The 19,798-nt window shown below is 43.6% G+C and overlaps 1 protein-coding gene across 3 annotated transcripts in view; it reads left to right on the top strand.

The window, feature by feature from the left end:
• The window catches only part of zfhx4 (zinc finger homeobox 4), an 83,566-nt gene extending 64,679 nt beyond the window's left edge, over positions 1–18,887 (top strand). For all 3 annotated transcript variants that reach the window (XM_084033891.1, XM_084033890.1, XM_084033892.1), the window contains exons 7-12: positions 171–269; positions 6,529–6,662; positions 7,728–7,928; positions 8,354–8,474; positions 8,636–14,026; positions 14,546–18,887. In XM_084033891.1, the coding sequence (XP_083890017.1) occupies positions 171–269; positions 6,529–6,662; positions 7,728–7,928; positions 8,354–8,474; positions 8,636–14,026; positions 14,546–16,110 (7,511 nt within the window). In that variant the 3' untranslated portion in view covers positions 16,111–18,887. The remainder of the gene's footprint in view (positions 1–170; positions 270–6,528; positions 6,663–7,727; positions 7,929–8,353; positions 8,475–8,635; positions 14,027–14,545) is intronic.
• Positions 18,888–19,798: the final 911 nt, after the last annotated feature.

Genomic DNA, 19,798 nt, shown 5'->3' with positions numbered 1-19,798 from the left:
AAAAGGGGGGCTTGTGGGGATTAACTGAACATGTACGAGCAGGAATATTCTCAGAATGACTCAAATGTGATACAGCAATATCTGATATCTCGGTGCTGGTGGTGTCCCAGCCAGAAATGTTTTTCAAGAGCATCATGGGTAACGTAGTCATTTTCTCTGTGCATTTTCAGAAGATACCGCTGAGGACGGTGAGAGACCTCCTCGCTCTTCCTCCAGGCCTGGACTCAACCTCATCGACCGAGACTTGACTGACAGCAGGAGAACTGACCGTAAGTCCAAACGCACACACACACGCTGTACACGCACATACTGTACACACACACACACACACACACACACACACACACACACCGTATGCTTCCCTTCTTTTCTAAGTTATCGTTCATCTCTCTCCGGCCTCCAGATAAGGTTCTAACGTGTGTGTAACATGTGAATGCTGCTGACTAGCCTCCATGTGACCTGCTTTAATCGTTTCCATCTGACAGAACGAGAAAAAGAGAACGAGAGAGAGAGACGGGGGAGAGAGAGAGAGAGTGGGAAAGAAGGAGAGAGAAAAAACAGAGAGAACGAGAGAGAGGGATAAGTTGAGTGTTGGGGATATTACCAAGCAATGTCCAGGCCCCAGATTATTTTTTAATCAAATCAGTTTGCGTGCTTGTAATTTATAAGCGCCTTGCATTAATCTTTTCTCGTTCTTGTGCCCTCTCCGATGACATATTAATTTTTCATAAGCGCAGGATTAGATGGGGGGGACTGTGTATATGTTTTTCTAATATTGCACCGCATCCTTGCAACCCTTAAATTAGTTTTTTCCCCCCCATGCACCCTCCCTTCATTTTTCTTTCTCTCCGGTTTTCCCCCGTCTCAATCCATCCCTTAATTGTTGTCCAATCTGTGACCCTATCACCCGGCATTACCTCCGATAGAAAAAGAGCACGAGACAGAAAGAACCGTCTATCCGTTTGTAAGAATGGCGACGTTGTACGCAGGGAGGGGCAACAATCTGTACAAGGCGGCTTGGTGTTTTTGTTATTTTGGGCGAGGTAGGGAGCACATAATGCCTCCGCTGCGAGGCTGTGGTCGGGATAGCCCTGGCTTTGTTAGATTTGATTTACCCAAATAAGAATTCATATGGTCTTTTTATGTATGAGATGGAAATCCATGGCTGGGGATGAATATTGCATGGGGTCTCACTCTCCTTTTTTTTTCTCTGTCATTGCATGGGGTTCTCTCTCTCATTCTTTCTCCCTCTACTAATGTCTCTTCTCCCCTACCCCGCTCACTCCCTCAACCCCCTCCCCCCTCCCACAAAACTCACACATGCACACACCTTCCTACTCCCACCTATCCATCTCCAACTCCCTCCCCACCTCCTCTTCCTAGCATGCCATACCTAGCTCCATAATGTGAGGCTCAATGAGGCAGAAGGAGAGCTGAGTGAGGCTGGGGCCTATTAGTTTAGCTAGTCATCTATCTTTCAGCTCTATCTCTCTGACAGGCCTGTCTGACGGACTGGCGGGGAACCACCATCCATGCATTTACCGCCGCATATTACCGCCAGCGTCATTTAACACCACGGCACACACATATATATATATATAAAAAATGAAGAAAAGTCTCCGGGTCCCTCCTACTTTAAAGTGTGCTTACGTATGTGTGCGTCCCCAAGTGTAGTTTATCAGATGCCAGGAATCTATTTAATAAAGCAGCGCTGTATCCCTTTTATTTTTCGGGGGAAATAATTTGTTCGAGGAATCACCTTGGGGTCAGCTGCAAGTTTGGCTCGAAAAAACCAGATGTAATATTGCTAGGGGTGTTTTATTTTGCATTTGGATTAAAGGCGGTTTAAGAAAGTCAAATGCCAGAAAATGCAAAAGGGAGCCTGGTGTGTCAGCGTGTTGTTATGCTAGGGTTATCATCAGAGACAGGGCCTTGTTTTTCTCCTTTTTCCAGCTTAAAGTAGTACGATTTAGCATCTCCTTCCTCAGCCCCAAATCTCTGGCAAGCTTGAAACGTTCTGATCTGGCATGTGTGTGAGTGCGTGTATGAGTGCGCGTGTTTTGGGGGGGGTTGGGGGTCCGTATGGAGATCTCCAGGGAAGGGATTACAGTGTGACCAAGTGAGCAGTGTGTTTGCACACTTCATCTCCAAGACCAAGATCCTTTAAACAAAGAGGGGCAGATAGATAGAGAGGGGAAGAGAGACACAGAGATACAGGGGGGAGGGGCAAGGAAAGACAGTAAGAGCTTTTTTCCCCCGTGCTTCATTTACATTGTCTTTTATAATCCCATGTCACTTTAGATTAATTATAATCCATGTTACATTTTCCATGCAAATGTCCCTGATGTGGATTACTTCCAGATAGCTTTGTGCTGTGCGTGTAGATGGTGCATGTCGCCACCGTAGCTCAGGGGCCCACTTCTTATAAATAACCAACTAAACAAAGGCCCCGGCATGGAAATGAGCCTGTCAGGCAGCCTAAGGAAATTACAGATCTCTACCTGCTTCAAATTAGCAAAGAAATGACTCATTGTTACTACAGTCAAATTATATGTATTAATTTCATGTACAATTTTTGAACTGTGCAGATAAGGGGCGGACAAAATGGAATCACATGCAAACAAGATCGGATGTTAAATATTCCGTATTGGCTTGTTCCCATTCAGAATATTTATTTATTTATCTTTATTTGCATGCATCTTGCAAATTTGCCGAACTTGAGATGGAAGCTGTGCTCGTTTGCCGTCTCTCTAAAATGAGATTAAAATATATTAAAGACATTAGCATGTTTAATAACAAGCCTGCAGCGACTCTTTTGTGCATGTACGGCATGTGTGTTTTCTGTGTAATGACAGCTTGTTGAACGTCTCAGATGATTTGTCAAATGTGACAAGGCCGTGCTCATATTTATCTCTCATTAGAACACAAGCTGGAGATGGAAGAGAAAGGAGGCCGAGTCATTAAAAACACAAACTACAAGACAGCTGCTGTATAACAGCATTTCTCTTCCTCTCCATCTGACTATGTATTTCCCTCTTTACATCTCCCTGTCTCTCTCTCCACCTCCCTCCGGCTAGACCGGGCCCTGCTGAGTGCTTCAGTGGGAGTTTGGGGTTCAGAGTGTGTTGCTGTAATGTTATCAGGTGACCGGAGGTCAGCCTAATGCGTAACCTCAGAGCAGTAGGCCAGTAAATCATGCTGGCCGGCCCTCCCTTGCCTGTTTTGACCAACTCTCCCTCCTAGATTTACTACTCCGTAACCTTAGCCAGTCTGCCAGGGCTCAGGACAGCTAAATTGAATACTAAATCCAAGCTGCCGCCACCCAACCTGCTCCCTCTTAATTGACAGCCCCAGCTCCCCCCCCCCCCCCCCCCCCCCCCCCACACACCATCTACCCCCACTCTCTGCTATATGTTTGTGGGCCTTTTCTTTAATTTCATGAAATGAAAAAGTCAGGAATTGAAAGCAGCTTGTAAAAGAAAGAAGGGGAAAAAAAAGGAAAGAAAAAATTGCAATGGACCTGCTCCAAGTTGTAGTTCACATAAAGTCATAAACAGTTGGCGGGATATAAGGATGATGCTTGTTTGTGTGAAAATCTCATTTGCTTGGTTAATTTTCCACACAACGTCTCACCGTTTACGACACAAAAGGGCAGATTCTAAAATAGATCCACGTGGAAAGCATTAGCTATGATGGTATTGCCCGTCTTCCTGCCTTTTGAGGAACAAGTGGGACAGAAATATTCCGAGGTATTTAAAGGTATGGGCTTCTATATCCCTCTCTGTCTTTTTTTCTTTTTGTTCTTGCCTCTGTTTCTCTACATTTCTCTGACTCTCCCTCCGTTGCTCTGTACTTCTCTCCATCCGAGTGCCCACTTGCGTGTATATAAGTGTGTGTATACGCGGCTCCCTAAACACCATTGACAGTTGCAAATAAAGATGGGTGGCGAGTGTGCTGCTCTCTCCCCCTGCAATGCAAAAGGGGTTGAGTGTCATAAATCACCTTTTGATTTATCTAATCAAGCAAGGTCCTGCTGCATGCAGACATTTGTCATTGGTGGAGGGGGAGGGGGGTGTCAGGTTTATTCTGCCCCTCCGCTTCACTGGGCTGCAGCTGGTGGAGCCCACCTAAAGATGAAGGGATGGAGGGAAGGTGGGAAGGGAGGGGAAAGAACCGGGAGGAGGAGAGAAAAAGGACACAGTCATTAAGTGTAGGGCGCAGACTTGGAGACAAAGGAAAATGAGAGGAGAGTCTACTGTCTTGTCCTCAATCCTGCTCTGTCCAATTATTACTCTCTAAATATTTTAGCACTAGTGAAGGCAACAATATGGAGCTGCAATAAATACAGGCAGAGTGATATTTTGGCGTTCTCGTCATTTTATAGTTTAGGGTTTGGATTGTTCTGTCTTTTGTATTAATTTGTGTTGCAGGTGATTATATCCTTGGATGATACTCTACCATGACTTAAAAAAGAAACTTCATTATTCAGATTTGCAGAGTTGCCATTTAGAGCTCCTAAGTGGCCGTAGAGAGAACTGCTCTCTCGACATTCAAGGTTAACCAACTGTTTTTCTCCGCACCAGTGTCATGAGTGTTGATGAAAGCACAAGGTCGAAGACAAATCTAAACTGGAAGGACAGATATTTATGTTGCACACACACATGCGCACACACACACTACACAAACAAACATTTACATTCAATATGACAGTAATCAATGGTGATCTGTGGGCTCTTTCCCCCGCCGCATTGTAAATGTGTTTGCAGCCCCTTGTCTGACAATCGCCTCATCTCCGTTTGCAGGGATGTAATTTAGTTGCAAATTGACTGGAAGACGGAGGCAAAAATTGAAAGTTGAAATTAGAAATGGTCGTAATAAATATGGGAGGTGGGGCCGAAGCTGCGGAGCGCTCAGGTGATGTGACGGCTGCTTCGAGGTTGGACCAATCTGACCAATGGGGTGTCAGAGGCCCGTCATGAAGCACATAATGCGCACACATACATGCACATAGACACACACGCAAGCCCTGCAGGGGCCATCACAAGCAGTGGAAGACGAGATTACCTCGCTATTCTGAGCTCCAGAGCAATTCTCGGATGTTCTTGGAAATTCACATTGTGCCCTTGTGTTTTTTTTTCTTTTTCTTCTTTCTCCCTTTCTGGCTCCCCCCCTCTCTCTCTTGTCACTTTCCTTGACAGGCCAATATTTCAGGCTCCAGATATAGGGGATTACAAATAAAATAAGTGGAACGCCTACTTAATGCAACAGAATTAAAATGCATGAACGGACCGGAGGAATTGATATGCACCCAATACAAACACGAGCCACAGAATAATATGAAATACAAAATGTTTTTTTTTTCAACCCCCTCTCCATGTATCAGTGCTTTGATTTCCCTTTTTTTTCCATTTGTGCATCTAGCGTGAAGCGTTGATTCGCAAGAGTGAGGCTCACATATTGCCTTGAGTGACCAGATGAGGGGGGGGAGGCGGGGTGGGGGGTGGGGTTGGGGGGGGGATGGCTTAGAGAGGGAGGAAGAGAGCAAGGGAGGGGGGGGGGGGGGGTTGCTTTTACTGTGTCTTTGTGTTGTGCCGAGTGGGTAAATTGCAGTGGCAGAGTATAGCAGGGCCTGCATGGCTTGTATCTCAGGATGAGGCTAATGAAAGATTTATCAGTGGCTGCAGCATTTACTAAATACAACCAGAGGCTGATCTCCCCACACTGAGCCCTGCTGTTAACGTCACACACGCTTATACGCACACATACATACAAACAGAGACACACACGAGTAGCGCCGCTACTGTACCACCAGCCGTGACCGAGCCCCGAAAATTTAGCATCTTGTACAGACAGAGAAGTTATTGAGGCAGCTGGGGAAATGTATATGAACTAATGAAGTGTATAATATTACCATAACATTTAATGTATGTCGTGCTGTGATAATGAGCCAGCCCGAGTTTCCTCCATTTCACATGTCCTCAGGGCAGAAACACGTCAGTGTGTATGTAAGTGAATAATGCAGTTGATGATTGTGCTCATGCTTATGTGATCTGGTTTCGAATCATTTTTTTTCAATCATCACCTATGTCCCAATGAATATTAATTTGGTCGACGTGTTTATCTTATTCACCGTTATATTGACCACGCTATGATCTAACACAGCCTCAAAATGTCAAACATTTCAATTTATTCACTCAATTGTGTCACTTTCATCGACTCTATATTTTGTAGATTAATATTCCCATTCCTCATACAGTATGTATGTGTGATCTATGGGATACTACATCAATGTGACATGGCTCTGTTACTCTCTTTCATCTCTTATGTTAAATGTGTCATTCCGCTCCGGCGCTCATTCCAAAACACTCATACATTTAAAAAATATATCTACTGTTTAGCCATCAATCATTTTGCAATTTTGCAGCTTTGTTGTATTTTTGAATTGTCGTTGTCTTTTTTAGTGCTTTACATTGTGGCTCTTTCTCCCCTTCTCTCTCTCTCTCTCTCTCTTTATTTACCATCTGCCAGGAGTGAATGCCGCATCCAAAGAGGTTACCGGACCGAATGCTGTGGTTAAACATTCCCTCCTCCCAGATCGACAAATTGAAAGTCCACCCAAAAGGCCAAAGTCTGTTGAGGGGAAGAACTCAGCCAGTGAGCAGGTAATGGTTTGTAGGATATCGAAAATAAACTGCCAGTTGTGCTACAATAGCAACGCTCTAGAAAATGTTACTGGTGTAATTCATAGCAGCGCAAAGAGGACCGATCATGGACCTCTAACTGTTTCACCTTTCCAAAGAAAATGCATTTGAAGGTTATTGATTTTATGAGCATCTATTTAGAGTGGATATCTGGCAATTCATATTCCAAATAAATTGTTCCATGTTAAGTACAGAACGGTAATAGTTAATGAGGTTGCTTCTCCCTCATCAGCACTAATGAAATCTAACCTTTACTGTCACTGTGGGATGAGCTAATGGGAACATACTTATGAACTGTAAGAAGCAGAAATGCTAAGCTAAGCATTTAGCAATTGCTGGCGCCAGCTTTCTATCAACGGGTTAAACGCAGCCCACCATTCCGCCCCTGACAGAGCTTTTTAGCATCAAGCATAGTAGGCCAGGCTTTGTGTTCTTAAGTGGAATACCTGCACTACCCTTAGGCTGCCCTCACTGCTACACCCCCCCACCCCCCCACCCTTTTTTTTTTTGCATCTCTTTAAATTATATGTGTTTTTAAATTAGATTATGAAGTATTAGCTTGTCTGGTTCTGGGCCCTGCAAGGAGGGAGGACTTAGTCATTTCAGAAATGGATTCTATTAAGACAGGTGGTGGAGAGGCAGCTATGTTCAGAGTACTCCCTATAATGAGGGCAAGGCATAGCTTGGGAGAGTACACACCTTTGTCATCTGTAATAGTGATTAGAAATTCTGGCCAATCTTGGTTTTGTCTAATAAAATTGCATGAGTTGAGAGACTTAAGTGAATTACACGAAACATGGTTGATCTACATTGTCTGTGTTAAAGTGGGCATGAGTGTTGGTTGGGAGAGGTGAATGTGGTGGGCCGGTTTGAGTGCAGGTATCGATACCGCTATTAGGACAAAAAAATAAGATGGTGCACCCCACTCTTGTGCAATAAGTCATTCCTGCTATTTGATTCATATTCATTGCACAGGATGCTCATTTTCTCCACTGCCAATGCTTATTATGCCATTTTGTCTTTTAGGTTCAGCAGTGTCCATATTGCAACTACAGCAGTAAAGATGCCAACCGTATGCAGCTCCATGTGATGTCCCAGCATTCCATGCAGCCAGTGATTCGCTGCCCACTGTGCCAGGATGTCCTGAGCAACAAGATTCACCTGCAGCTGCATCTCACCCACCTTCACAGTGTGGCTCCTGACTGCGTGGAAAAGCTGATTATGACTGTATGTGGAAGTAATGATTACAAAGATGTGTGTGTGTGTGTGTGTGGGTGTCAGCAAAAATGTCTTTCTGCAAATTAGCAAATTCTTTTAAAAAGGAAAAAAAAAGGATTTAAAAGTATGTAAACATCTTGAAAAGTGAACATGCAATTAAAAATAGTTTAGTTTTGTCAAGAATGCCTTCTCTCTCTTGTCTCCTATGTAGTTAAGGTCAAGGGTTTACTCCAAGATTCACATACAATAGTGTGCATGCATTTATTTTTACCTTGACATACTGGCAAAAGCTTGATTGTTGCAAATTATGTTTAAAGGCAAGAAGCAAGTTGAAAGACTTCTTCAGTAGTTACACATAATGGAGATATAATCTACCATGTCATATCATTATTTCAAAATGTATAATAATGAATACATTTCTTTGATCTTCATAGGTTGTCGGACCTGACACAGCAACACCAAATAATATAATGCATCCTCAAACTGGACAAGACAAAGGTCTGTCTTCAATGGATTCCTCTACCTCTCTTACTGATGGGTCAGGAAAGTCTCAAGGTGAGCAGAATTTGAACTTTCATTCATCGTTCATTCATTGTTGATAATACATTTTGGAATAACAAATGTACAAAATAATAATGCAGGACATGCAAGAAAAATAAGAATGACAAGCAAATGATGCAGTGTATTGTACTTCAAATTGCATTTTCTACTTTTAGGAAACATCTCAAAGGATGAGCTGACTAGTCAAGACAAGAATGAATTGGACCTGCAGGGTGAGGAACTCAAGCCCCCAAAGGAGGCCTCAGAGGCCCCAGGCTGGAAGAGAGCCAGTGGATTAGGACATGATAGCAAGTCTCCTGATACCCTACAGGACCATCTCAGTGAGCTCCAAAGGCTCCAGCACCAACAACAGCAGCTCTCAGTATCTGATCGTCATGTCTACAAATATCGTTGCAACCACTGCAGCCTGGCCTTCAAGACGATGCAGAAGCTTCAGATACATTCCCAGTACCATGCCATCAGAGCAGCCACTATGTGCAGCCTTTGCCAGCGCAGCTTCAGGACATTCCTGGCCCTCAGGAAGCATTTGGAAAATGGACATCCTGAACTTAGTGAAGCTGAGGTGCAGCAACTCATTGGAAATCTGCCATTGAATGGAGATATCACTGAGAGTGAGGCCAGGGCCTTGGAGGAAGCTCAGGCCTTTGAACATGACTTGGACAAAGATGATGAAATGGACCAGGAAGAGAAGCCCAGTCCTACAGGAAGTGACAGTAGCTCTCTGCTAGATGACATGGGAGCAGAACCAAAACGGACACTACCATTTAGAAAAGGTCCCAACTTTACAATGGAGAAATTTTTGGACCCTTCTCGGCCTTACAAGTGCACAGTATGTAAGGAGTCCTTCACCCAGAAGAACATCCTTCTAGTCCATTATAATTCAGTCTCCCACTTGCATAAATTGAAGAAGGTTCTTCAAGAGGCGTCAAGCCCAGTTCCACAAGAGACGAGCAACAGCATCGACAACAAACCATTCAAATGCAATATTTGCAATGTTGCCTACAGCCAAAGCTCAACACTTGAAATTCATATGAGGTCAGTGCTTCATCAGACCAAAGCCAGAACAGCCAAAACCGAAACAAGCAGCAGTAGCAGTGTACATGGCACTAGTGGTCCAGTACCTGCAAAAAGTCCAGCCCCAAGCACACAAGGGAACAACAGCAGCTCAGACATTGCTAGAAGTGGAACACCCTCTGCTAACAAAGAAAACACTGTGGAACCCAAAGAATCTAACAGCAGCAACCACACAAAACCAACAACAACTACTGACCATGTTTCAACAGCGGCAAGCAGCCACCAGTCAGCACAGGCCTCAGCCCAACTACAACTGCAGCTTCAACATGAACTCCAGCAACAGGCTGCCTTCTTCCAGCCTCAGTTCCTTAATCCAGCTTTCTTCCCCCATTTTCCAATGACACCAGAAGCACTGCTGCAATTTCAACAGCCACAGTTCCTTTTCCCCTTCTACATCCCAGGAGCAGAGTTCAGTCTCAGCCCAGAACTTGCGCTGCACTCAGCAGCAGCTTTTGGAATGCCTGGCCTTACTGGGTCATTCCTAGAGGACTTGAAGCAACAGATGCAACAGCAACACCAGCTGCAGCAGGCTCAGGTCCAGCAACAGGTTCAGCAGCAACAACAGCAGCAGCAATCCTCTCAGACACAGATGCAAATTCAGCAACAGAAAAACCAGCAATTGCAAAACCACAAATCCAAAATGGAGTCTAGCACTGTGTCCATGTCAGAAATTCAGATGGCAAGAGAGGTAGAGGACCAACTAGAAAAAAAAGAAAACAGAGCAAAAATGGAAAATGCAGGTGATGCATTAAGTGATGGAAAAGATAACAAAGACCCTAGAAAATCAAAGTTCTCAGAGCCATTGATTCCTCCTCCACGTATTGTGTCAGGAGCAAGGGGTAATGCAGCCAAAGCACTACTTGAGAACTTTGGGTTTGAACTGGTCATCCAGTACAATGAAAACAGACAAAAAAACCAAAAGAAAAACAAAGAAGGAGTTGAACAAGTGGAAATGAACACTGATAAGCTTGAGTGTGGGATGTGCGGAAAACTCTTCTCCAATATGCTTATTCTCAAAAGCCACCAGGAACATGTGCACAGTCACTTTTTCCCATATGTGGAGCTAGAAAAGTTTGCCCAGCAATACAGAGAGGCCTATGACAAACTCTATCCAATAAACCCTGCTTCACCTGAGACTCCACCACCACCGCCACCACCTCCTCCTCCTCCACCACCTCCTACTCCATCCCCAGTGACAGCTACTCAGCCACCTACATCAATGACCAAGCCCCAAACCCCAGGACCTTCACCTGTTTCTGTCGCCAATACGGCCCCACATCAACCCTCTCACCAGGCACCACCACCCCAGCCACCACCTCCTCCTCCACCACCCACTGCCCCTGCTGCACCTCCCCAAGTGCAGCACTCTGTTCCCATGGATTTGCCAATGTTTTCACCTCTAATGATGCAGTCGCTCCAGCACCCAGGCCTGACATCTCAGCTTGCCCTCCAGCTGCCGGGTATGGACACTCTTACCACAGACCTTACGCAGCTCTGCCAGCAACAATTGGGTCTTGATCCAAACTTCCTCCGCCAGTCCCAGTTTAAGCGACCACGTACCCGTATTACAGATGACCAACTAAAGATCCTCCGTGCCAACTTTGACATCAATAATTCCCCCAATGAAGAGCAAATTCAGGAGATGTCAGAGAAGTCTGGCTTGCCCCAAAAAGTCATAAAGCACTGGTTCCGTAACACTCTCTTCAAAGAGCGACAGAGGAGTAAAGACTCTCCCTACAATTTTAATATTCCTCCCATTACAACATTGGAAGACATTCGAATGGAGCCCCAGCTCAGTGCACATGAATACTACAGAACTGATGCAACCTTCAACAAAAGGTCCTCCAGGACCAGGTTCACAGATTACCAGTTAAGGGTACTTCAAGATTTCTTTGACACCAATGCATATCCAAAGGATGATGAGATTGAGCAACTTTCCACCGTGCTCAATCTACCATCCCGTGTCATTGTGGTGTGGTTCCAGAATGCCCGCCAGAAAGCTCGCAAGACTTATGAGAATCAGGCAGACTGTAAAGATAATGAGAAAAAAGAGCTGACCAATGAGCGATACATCAGAACCAGCAACATGCAGTACCAGTGTAAAAAATGCAACATTGTGTTCCCACGCATTTTCGACCTTATCACTCACCAGAAAAAGCTGTGTTATAAGGATGAAGATGAGGAAGGTAATGAGGAAACCTATGAGGAATACATGGATTGTGGTGAGCAAGGTCCAGCTAAGACTATCCAGCTACCTTTAGAGCTACCCAAACAGTCCCATAGGACTGCCAGCAGTTCTGGCTCTAGCTCCCCTGTGATGGCCTCGCCTCGTCCCAGCATGGGGAAAACTTCCCCTAAACCAGACATTGCCCCTGAAAGTGAACCTAAACAAACTGAAACTGCATCATCACCTGTGATCAAGTCACTACCAGAACCCAGACCATCAAAGGCTTGCACACCCCAGCCACCTCCTCAGAAAGCTCCTCAGCCACAAATATCAAGACCCCATTCCCAGCCACAGGCAGCTGCAGTGCCCTCAAGTCCACTCTCCCTGGCCCTTTCCTCACTCACAAACAGCCTTCCCCACCAGATGCTTCAGTACCAGTGTGACCAGTGTAAGATTGCGTTCCCCACTGTGGAACTATGGCAAGAGCATCAGCACATGCATTTCTTGGCTGCCCAAAACCAATTCCTTCACTCTCAGTTCCTTGAAAGACCCATTGATATGCCCTATATGATATTTGACCCAAATAACCCCCTGATGGCTAGCCAACTATTATCTGGAGGCCTTTCCCAAATCCCCTCTCAAGGTAGCTCTGGTTTGGCCTCTGCTGCAGGCTCTGGGGGAATGAAGAGAAAACTGGATGACAAGGATGAAAGTGCTAACGACAAAGATGGTGGAAACAGTAGTGAAGAGCAGCACAGAGATAAACGTTTGAGAACCACCATCACACCAGAACAACTGGAGATTCTCTATGACAAATACCTACTTGACTCTAACCCAACAAGGAAGATGTTGGACCACATTGCAAGAGAGGTTGGCTTGAAAAAGAGAGTTGTGCAAGTTTGGTTCCAAAATACTCGTGCAAGAGAGAGAAAGGGGCAGTTTAGGGCTATAGGGCCCTCCCAGTCCCACAAGAAATGTCCCTTTTGCAGAGCACTGTTTAAGGCTAAATCTGCTCTAGATAGCCATATACGATCTAGACACTGGCATGATGCTAAGCAGGCAGGCTTTAGCTTGCCACCAAGCCCAATGATGAATCAAGACAATGAAAGAGGTGAAAGTCCAAATAAATATAATTTCTTTGACTACCCACAGCTGCCTACCAAGACTGAGCCAAATGAGTATGAGCTTCCTACTGCATCCTCAACTCCAGTCAAACCATCTGATATACAAGTAAAAAACTTCTTAAGCCCTTCATCCTTAAAAGCTGAAACCTGTGATGAAACTGAAGGGCCTAATATGAATTCAGCCGAAGCCTCATCTTATGATTGCAGTAGGATGGACTTTGATGAGACCTCATCTATCAATACAGCCATGAGTGATGCTACAACTGGAGATGAAGGTAATAACAATGAGGTTGAGAGCCTCACAGCCAATGGAGGGGATAAGCTGAGTGACAACAAAAGTGGCATGACACAAAATTGTGATGCTGGCAATGAAAGGTTCCAATACAGCATGGTGAGCCCTGCCCTCAGCTTCTCTGGAAAGGACTATGACATTTACTTTAGCTCTAGAGATGATGAGCTGGATGACTTTTATGACAGAAGTGAATCGTCAAGCCTTGCTGATCCCAGTTCCCCGAGTCCCTTTGGGGCAGGAAACCCCTTCAAGAGCGGAAAAGGCAGCAATTCCGGGGATCGGCCAGGCCACAAACGCTTCAGGACCCAGATGAGTAACTTGCAACTTAAAGTTCTCAAAGCCTGTTTTAGTGACTACCGCACTCCTACAATGCAAGAGTGTGAGATGCTGGGCAATGAGATTGGACTCCCCAAGCGGGTTGTCCAGGTGTGGTTCCAGAATGCCCGTGCTAAAGAAAAGAAATTCAAGATCAACATTGGGAAGCCATTCATGATAAGTCAAGGCTCACCAGATGGCCCCAGGCCTCACTGTACTTTGTGTGGTATAAAGTACACTGCCCGGATGTCCGTCCGAGACCACATCTTCTCCAAACAGCACATTGCCAAAGTGCAAGAAACCCTGGGAAACCAGGTAGATAGAGAAAAGGACTACCTAGCACCGACCACTGTCCGTCAACTGATGGCCCAGCAAGAGCTGGACCGCATGAAGAAAACTGGTGAGGGACTTAACCTGCCTGGACAGCAGCAACAGACTGCAATGGACAACAATAATGCACTTCATGGCCTCAGCCTACCCTCAGGCTACCCAGGGTTGTCTGGCCTTCCACCAGTCCTACTTCCCGGGGTCAATGGGCCATCATCACTTCCGGTTTTCCCACCCAACACACCTGGTGAGTTAGTATGACGAACAGTTAACAAAAGAGTTAAATACACTAGAAGCTTTATGGACTGAGCTTTATCATGCACTATTTTATTCTACGATACTACTGTTTATTCTGTACCACAGTGGTGTTTGTCAAAAAGTCTTATTTTTAAAACTATTTTAAAATTCAAAATGATGGGAGTTACTGCATGCATATTGTCATCATAAGAGTCGAATTGCTAATTGATAATTCAGAGATTTTTACAAAAAAATGTACCTATTTCATGGCTTTTGTTTGTGTTGTTTGTTTTCCCCCTTATTGTAGGTTTGGTATATTTATATTATAATATATATTGGCAGATTGAAATTCTCATAAAGCGCATGTAACAGTTTTGATCCATAACAAAATCTTAACAAGAGCGATACAGTCTCAGCCAGTGACAAATTAAGCATCTTTATCTTGTCATACAAAAAAATTTCCATAGTGATTTGGGGTTGAATATTTAAATATTGAATATTTCCATATTTATATACCACTGTATTTCAGCTTTAGCGTCTCCCGGTGCTGGCATGCTTGGGTTCCCTACACCAGCCACCCCCTCTCCTGCCATGTCTCTCAGCACTACCCCAACCAAGACTCTTCTGCAGACTCCTCCTCCTCCTCCTCCACCTCCTCTTCCTCCTCCTGTTCCCTCCACACCTTTGGCAGCAGTAAATCATACAGAGCAGCAAGGTAAAGACTCAGAGAGAGACAGCAGCAAGAAACCAGGAGACAAGCCACCTCAGATGAAGGTGAAGGACAGAGAGAACGAGAGTGGCTCACGCCCTGAGACCCCCAGCATGGCCAAGAAAAGGGAGAAACCTGCTCCAGGGAGACAAGGAATTGAGACTCAACTTGACGCCACGCAGCTTCAGGCACTTCAGAATGCTCTTGCCTCAAGTGATCCAAGCTCTTTCTTGGGGGGGCAGTTCCTGCCCTACTTTCTACCTGGATTTCCCAACTGCTTCTCTCCCCAGCTTCCTAGAGGGCTCCAAGCAGGGGGCTACTTCCCACCAATGTGTGGAATGGAGAACCTGTTTCCATATGGCCCAGCAGCAGTCCCACAAGCTGCCATGGCTGCTGGACTCTCCCCGACTGCCCTCCTGCAACAGTACCAGCAGTACCAGCAGTCCCTCCAGGATTCACTGCAGAAGCAACAACAGCAGCAGCAGAAACAGCTTGAGCAACAGCAGAGACAACTACAGAAGCAGCAACAGAAACCAACCCCCGCGAAGACACCCCAGAGCATACAGAGCAGCACCACCAACTCCTTCAAACCAAAAGAAGCTATAAATGCTAAGGATAACACCAACAAAGGCTCTTCAAAAGAAAGCACAAAAGAAGAACCGAAAACAAATACCAAAAGTACCATAGATTTTCCAGACGCTTTTATTGTACCGTCCGTCAAGCATGAGTTTATATGCAGGAAGTGCCAGATGATTTTTGCTGACGAAGATTCTGTGGTGCGTCATCAGAAGTCCTTCTGTTACTTAGGACATCCTTTTACTGACCCGCAAGAGACAGTGCTTCGAAAGGCAGTAAGCAACTACACTTGTGTTGCCTGCAATGTGGTTGTTAACGGGAATGAAGCACTTGGCCAACACCTTCAGTCGAGCTTGCACAAAGAGAAAACAATCAAACAAGCAATGAGAAATGCCAAAGAGCATACTAGATTATTACCTCACTCTGTCTGCTCCCCTACTCCTAACACCACATCTACCTCGCAGTCTGCAGCTTCTTCTAATAACACCTTTCCTCATCTCTCTCACTTGTCCATGAAGTCCTGGCCAAATGTCCTGTTCCAGGCCACCACAGCCCGGAAAGCTGCTTCCTCCTCCCCGTCTGCCTCTCCTCCCCCCCCCCTCTCCTCACCTTCAACGGTTACCTCAACTTCCTGCAGCACCTCAGGGGTTCCAACCTCACTACCCACCGAGAGTTGTTCAGATGAGTCTGACAATGAGCTAAGCCAGAAGCTGGATGACTTAGATAACGCGTTGGAAGTCAAGGCTAAGTCGGCCTCTGGCCTAGACGCGAGCTTCAGTAGTATCAGAATGGATATGTTCAGTGTGTAGGAGTGACAAAAGGATCCCTTGCTTAAAGAAAAAATAAGACTTTTTAAACTGCAGTTCCAAAGTTTCTCTTAACCCAAAAAAATTACAGTACCAAATGATTGACTCAGGATTGTTTTTCCCATATTGATATGCTGGCAAGATATTGATTGATTTTTGTTATGGACAGAACTGTTGCAGATGCTTGACTGAGCTTATATTGTATACAAAAACATGGAGTAGGAAAAAATCCCACAGGCTCCTTTGGGGGGCTTGTTTCAAGCCAAAAACTCTCACGATAGCAAATTGCACCTCAGCTGGATTGTTTTCCAAATGCTAGCATGTACTGTATGGGATGACGATCCAGAACCCTCAAAGAGAATCTCTCTTAGTTTAGATAGGTGTAATTCAGTAGCTTTAAATTCTCAGGTCAGAACATAACATTTCTCATTTGTTAAAGCAGCAACAAGCCTGGGTACACTTGGCTTATAACCAAAACATGTCAAGCTTTATCGGACGCATTTCCTTGATGTGTATAGAGTACCAAGAGACAATATTACTGTTACAGTGGACGATGTGCATATCCTTTTAGTTTTGCCCTACAAAGACAGTATGGTTTTGCCACTGAGGGAATTTAGAATGGTGAAGTAAATGTGTATGATGCCCCTGTGTTTGCCAGTTTGTATTACAACAAGCTGTATCTATTTCCCACACCCTTTTTTCTTGTAGTATATACTAATCTGTGCCAACTCTTACCTTCTCACTTTTACCTCTGCTCACACCCTTTTCTGAAGAGGTAATAACTCTAGTTTTGATAGACTCTCTCGGATTATGTGAATATAACATTTTTCATTTGTGAATTGCTGTACTGTTACGGTACCTGCTTGTGTCTGGACTATAGTGCACTTATTTTGTTTTTATTTGTCTTTTTATTATTTGAGTAGGCCATTTGTTAATTTAATAGATTTTTTTTCTGTTTGTATGTATGTTTGTGTTTTAATTATTATTTGTGTCTATTGCAGCAGCATATTGGTCCATATTTGTTACAGGATTGATGCCTAACAATCTAGAGACCTATTTAACAATTGGTGAATCCATGAAAGCAGTACTGTATACTTGAAACTGTTAAGGTACAAGTTGGTCACAATGTTAAAAAAAAAAGGTATGATCATTTGCTATACGTTTGCAAATATGCTGCTTTAAATGGGAGACAACAGCATTTTTGTTGTATATTAAAACCATTTCATGTACTTGTAGGACTTAAAACAGTGTTACACCTATATGCCGCTATTTAGTGTATAGGTTGACGTCCTCCCATCAATTCTCTGGGCACTTCTGATGATCTACAGTTAAAGTCAAACATTTTAATTTTCCATATTTAGTGATTTCAACATTGCAAAGTATTACCTTACAAAGTTTTGCTGCTACTGTGTAATGTTATTTTGCTTGCCATAAATTCTCTCAACCTTCTACCAGACGAAATACTGATCCATTAATTGCTTTGCTCTGCTATTTTTATTTCATGTTATTTTCTTATTTTGCTGTGGAACTAAGAATGTGAAAGCTGTCTAAGGGTGTTCAATTTTTTTACGAATCACTTTCTAGTTTGGTAATTGACGCCAATGTGATTCATTCCAAAGTAACAGAAGGCTATTTGTATGAAAGAAAAAGGCTTGTGAACAAAGAAAGCTAAGCTGTTGTACATATTCGTAGTTGGCTGTGCATGGTACAAATTTATTAATATGAAGAAATGCAAAAATGTATTGCTTTTGGTATTTCCTATTCTGAGATGAGCAAGTAGCATGTAATGCAACTGTTTGACAGGTTAAATCAAATCATGCTTAGTTATTGTTTCAAACAATGAAATCAAGTAACATTTCCTCTTCTGTTTTATTATTGTAAAGGTGTTTTTTTTTTCAAAGTTTTAAAGCAAAGTTTTTCATTTTCTGCGTGAGCTTTTTAATTGTCATTATTTGGATTTTTAGTATTTTAACATTTACTTTAATCCTGAAGACACTTTTCGATTGTGTTTCATAAGAGACATCCTGGCCTCCCAAGGTGCAATTCTGCCATTGTACAAACATGAGCGACTGTCCTGATTCCAAAGGCTTTCACAACACTGGCTTTTTGCCTTTCCCCACTCTGTGGCTCAGCATTATAAGACTGAACTGTCAGCTAGCATCATGTGCTAAGATGTTAGCATCAGACAGGACGCTTTCCACACCAAGGACTGGTAAAAGCTAACAAACCAACAAAAAGGATGGTCCAACAATATAACTGTACATAGATATTGCAACTGCACAGCAGCCAAAAAGAAAAAAAAAAAAGAACTTTTTAAAAAAAAATGGATGGATTGTGTCATGTTTATGGGGACAACCTTCAAAAGGTTGAAATTGGAATTGTTCTTCTGGATGTCAAAGGGATTTTCATGGCGCAATCATATCCTACACAATATGTACTCTTCAACATCTGGGTTACATAGGAAATGCACCCTGAGGTTTTAATAAGAAGAAGCCCCTATGGCTAAAACTTTAAATAAACTAAACCAAAAATGTTATTGATGTTTTATATATAGAGAGTAGTCGCATTAGTTTTTGTTACTGTACTGTTTGAGGTCTCAACTGTACCGTATCACGGTAATAACATGGTTTTGAAACCTTTTTTTTATTTTGTCACAGACCTGTTGTCATAGTTGAAATGACGTTTATTGTAGATGGTATTTGAACAACTTCTGGAAATAGTTCATCAAGTATGTTTGTTGCTCATTGTTGTGATACATTAAAAACTGTATCTGCAAACCAGTTTGGTCTCATCAAATATTCTTTATTTCATTTTCAACCTTCCATGTTCATATCATCTTCTCATGAAGTTTCATTAGGTTGTCTTCAACACATTCGACTGATTGGTAATTTGACAGTAATTTCATATGGATTATTATACTTTTAATTAAGGCACGTCTTCCTACAAAACTCATACTGTTAACAAAATAAGTATTGTGTCAACACCCCCCTAGTGATTGTCATTCCAGTCACTGACAGACTAAAATTCCAAATCGTATAATGGGTATTTCCTATCATTATGCTATTTTTGTGGTAATCTGACTCTAAGCAGATGTAGAGGATTATGTTTGGAAGCGTCTGCTAATCTGGATCTGATCAGGTGCAGCTCTAGAACCCTGCCATTAAAAGGGAAATGTCCACAATAATAAATCACAGCCATGGATAAACAGACGTGCAGCCACAACAGAGCAAAGAACATCTGTTATTACCTAATATTGGTGATAGATAGACATTGTGTTTTGTGCCGCAGACTATATAATGGTTTTAAAATTCTATTAAGGAGCAAAATGTGCATCTGTGTGAGACAGTCAGGTGACTTTTTACATCTGAGGTCAACAGATGCTGTCACATTAAAAATCGCACCTCAGGAAAAAAAAAGCTCAACACAATACATCACACCCTGCCAGCGAGACGTGTCCGCCACCAGTGTCAGGGTCACAGAGAAAGCCGACATTCACAAGTCGTTAAATCCACCTAATGAAATTTCACAAGGGCAGCAAAAATGAAGGGGAAGATGAGGATCTTTTCACTCTAGCAGAATCGGTTGTGGCCTTTATTGTTTCGCTTAACACACTTCAGTGTGCAGTGAAACGGCCGCAACATGTAAAAGCCTCAAAAACTGGCTCTCCTCCACGCAGCCCACCACCCTGACT

This window comes from Eutrigla gurnardus (genome assembly GCF_963514095.1).
Source record: "Eutrigla gurnardus genome assembly, chromosome: 18".
NCBI classification, from domain to species: domain Eukaryota; kingdom Metazoa; phylum Chordata; class Actinopteri; order Perciformes; family Triglidae; genus Eutrigla; species Eutrigla gurnardus.
This window is presented reverse-complemented; position numbering and strand designations above follow the sequence as displayed.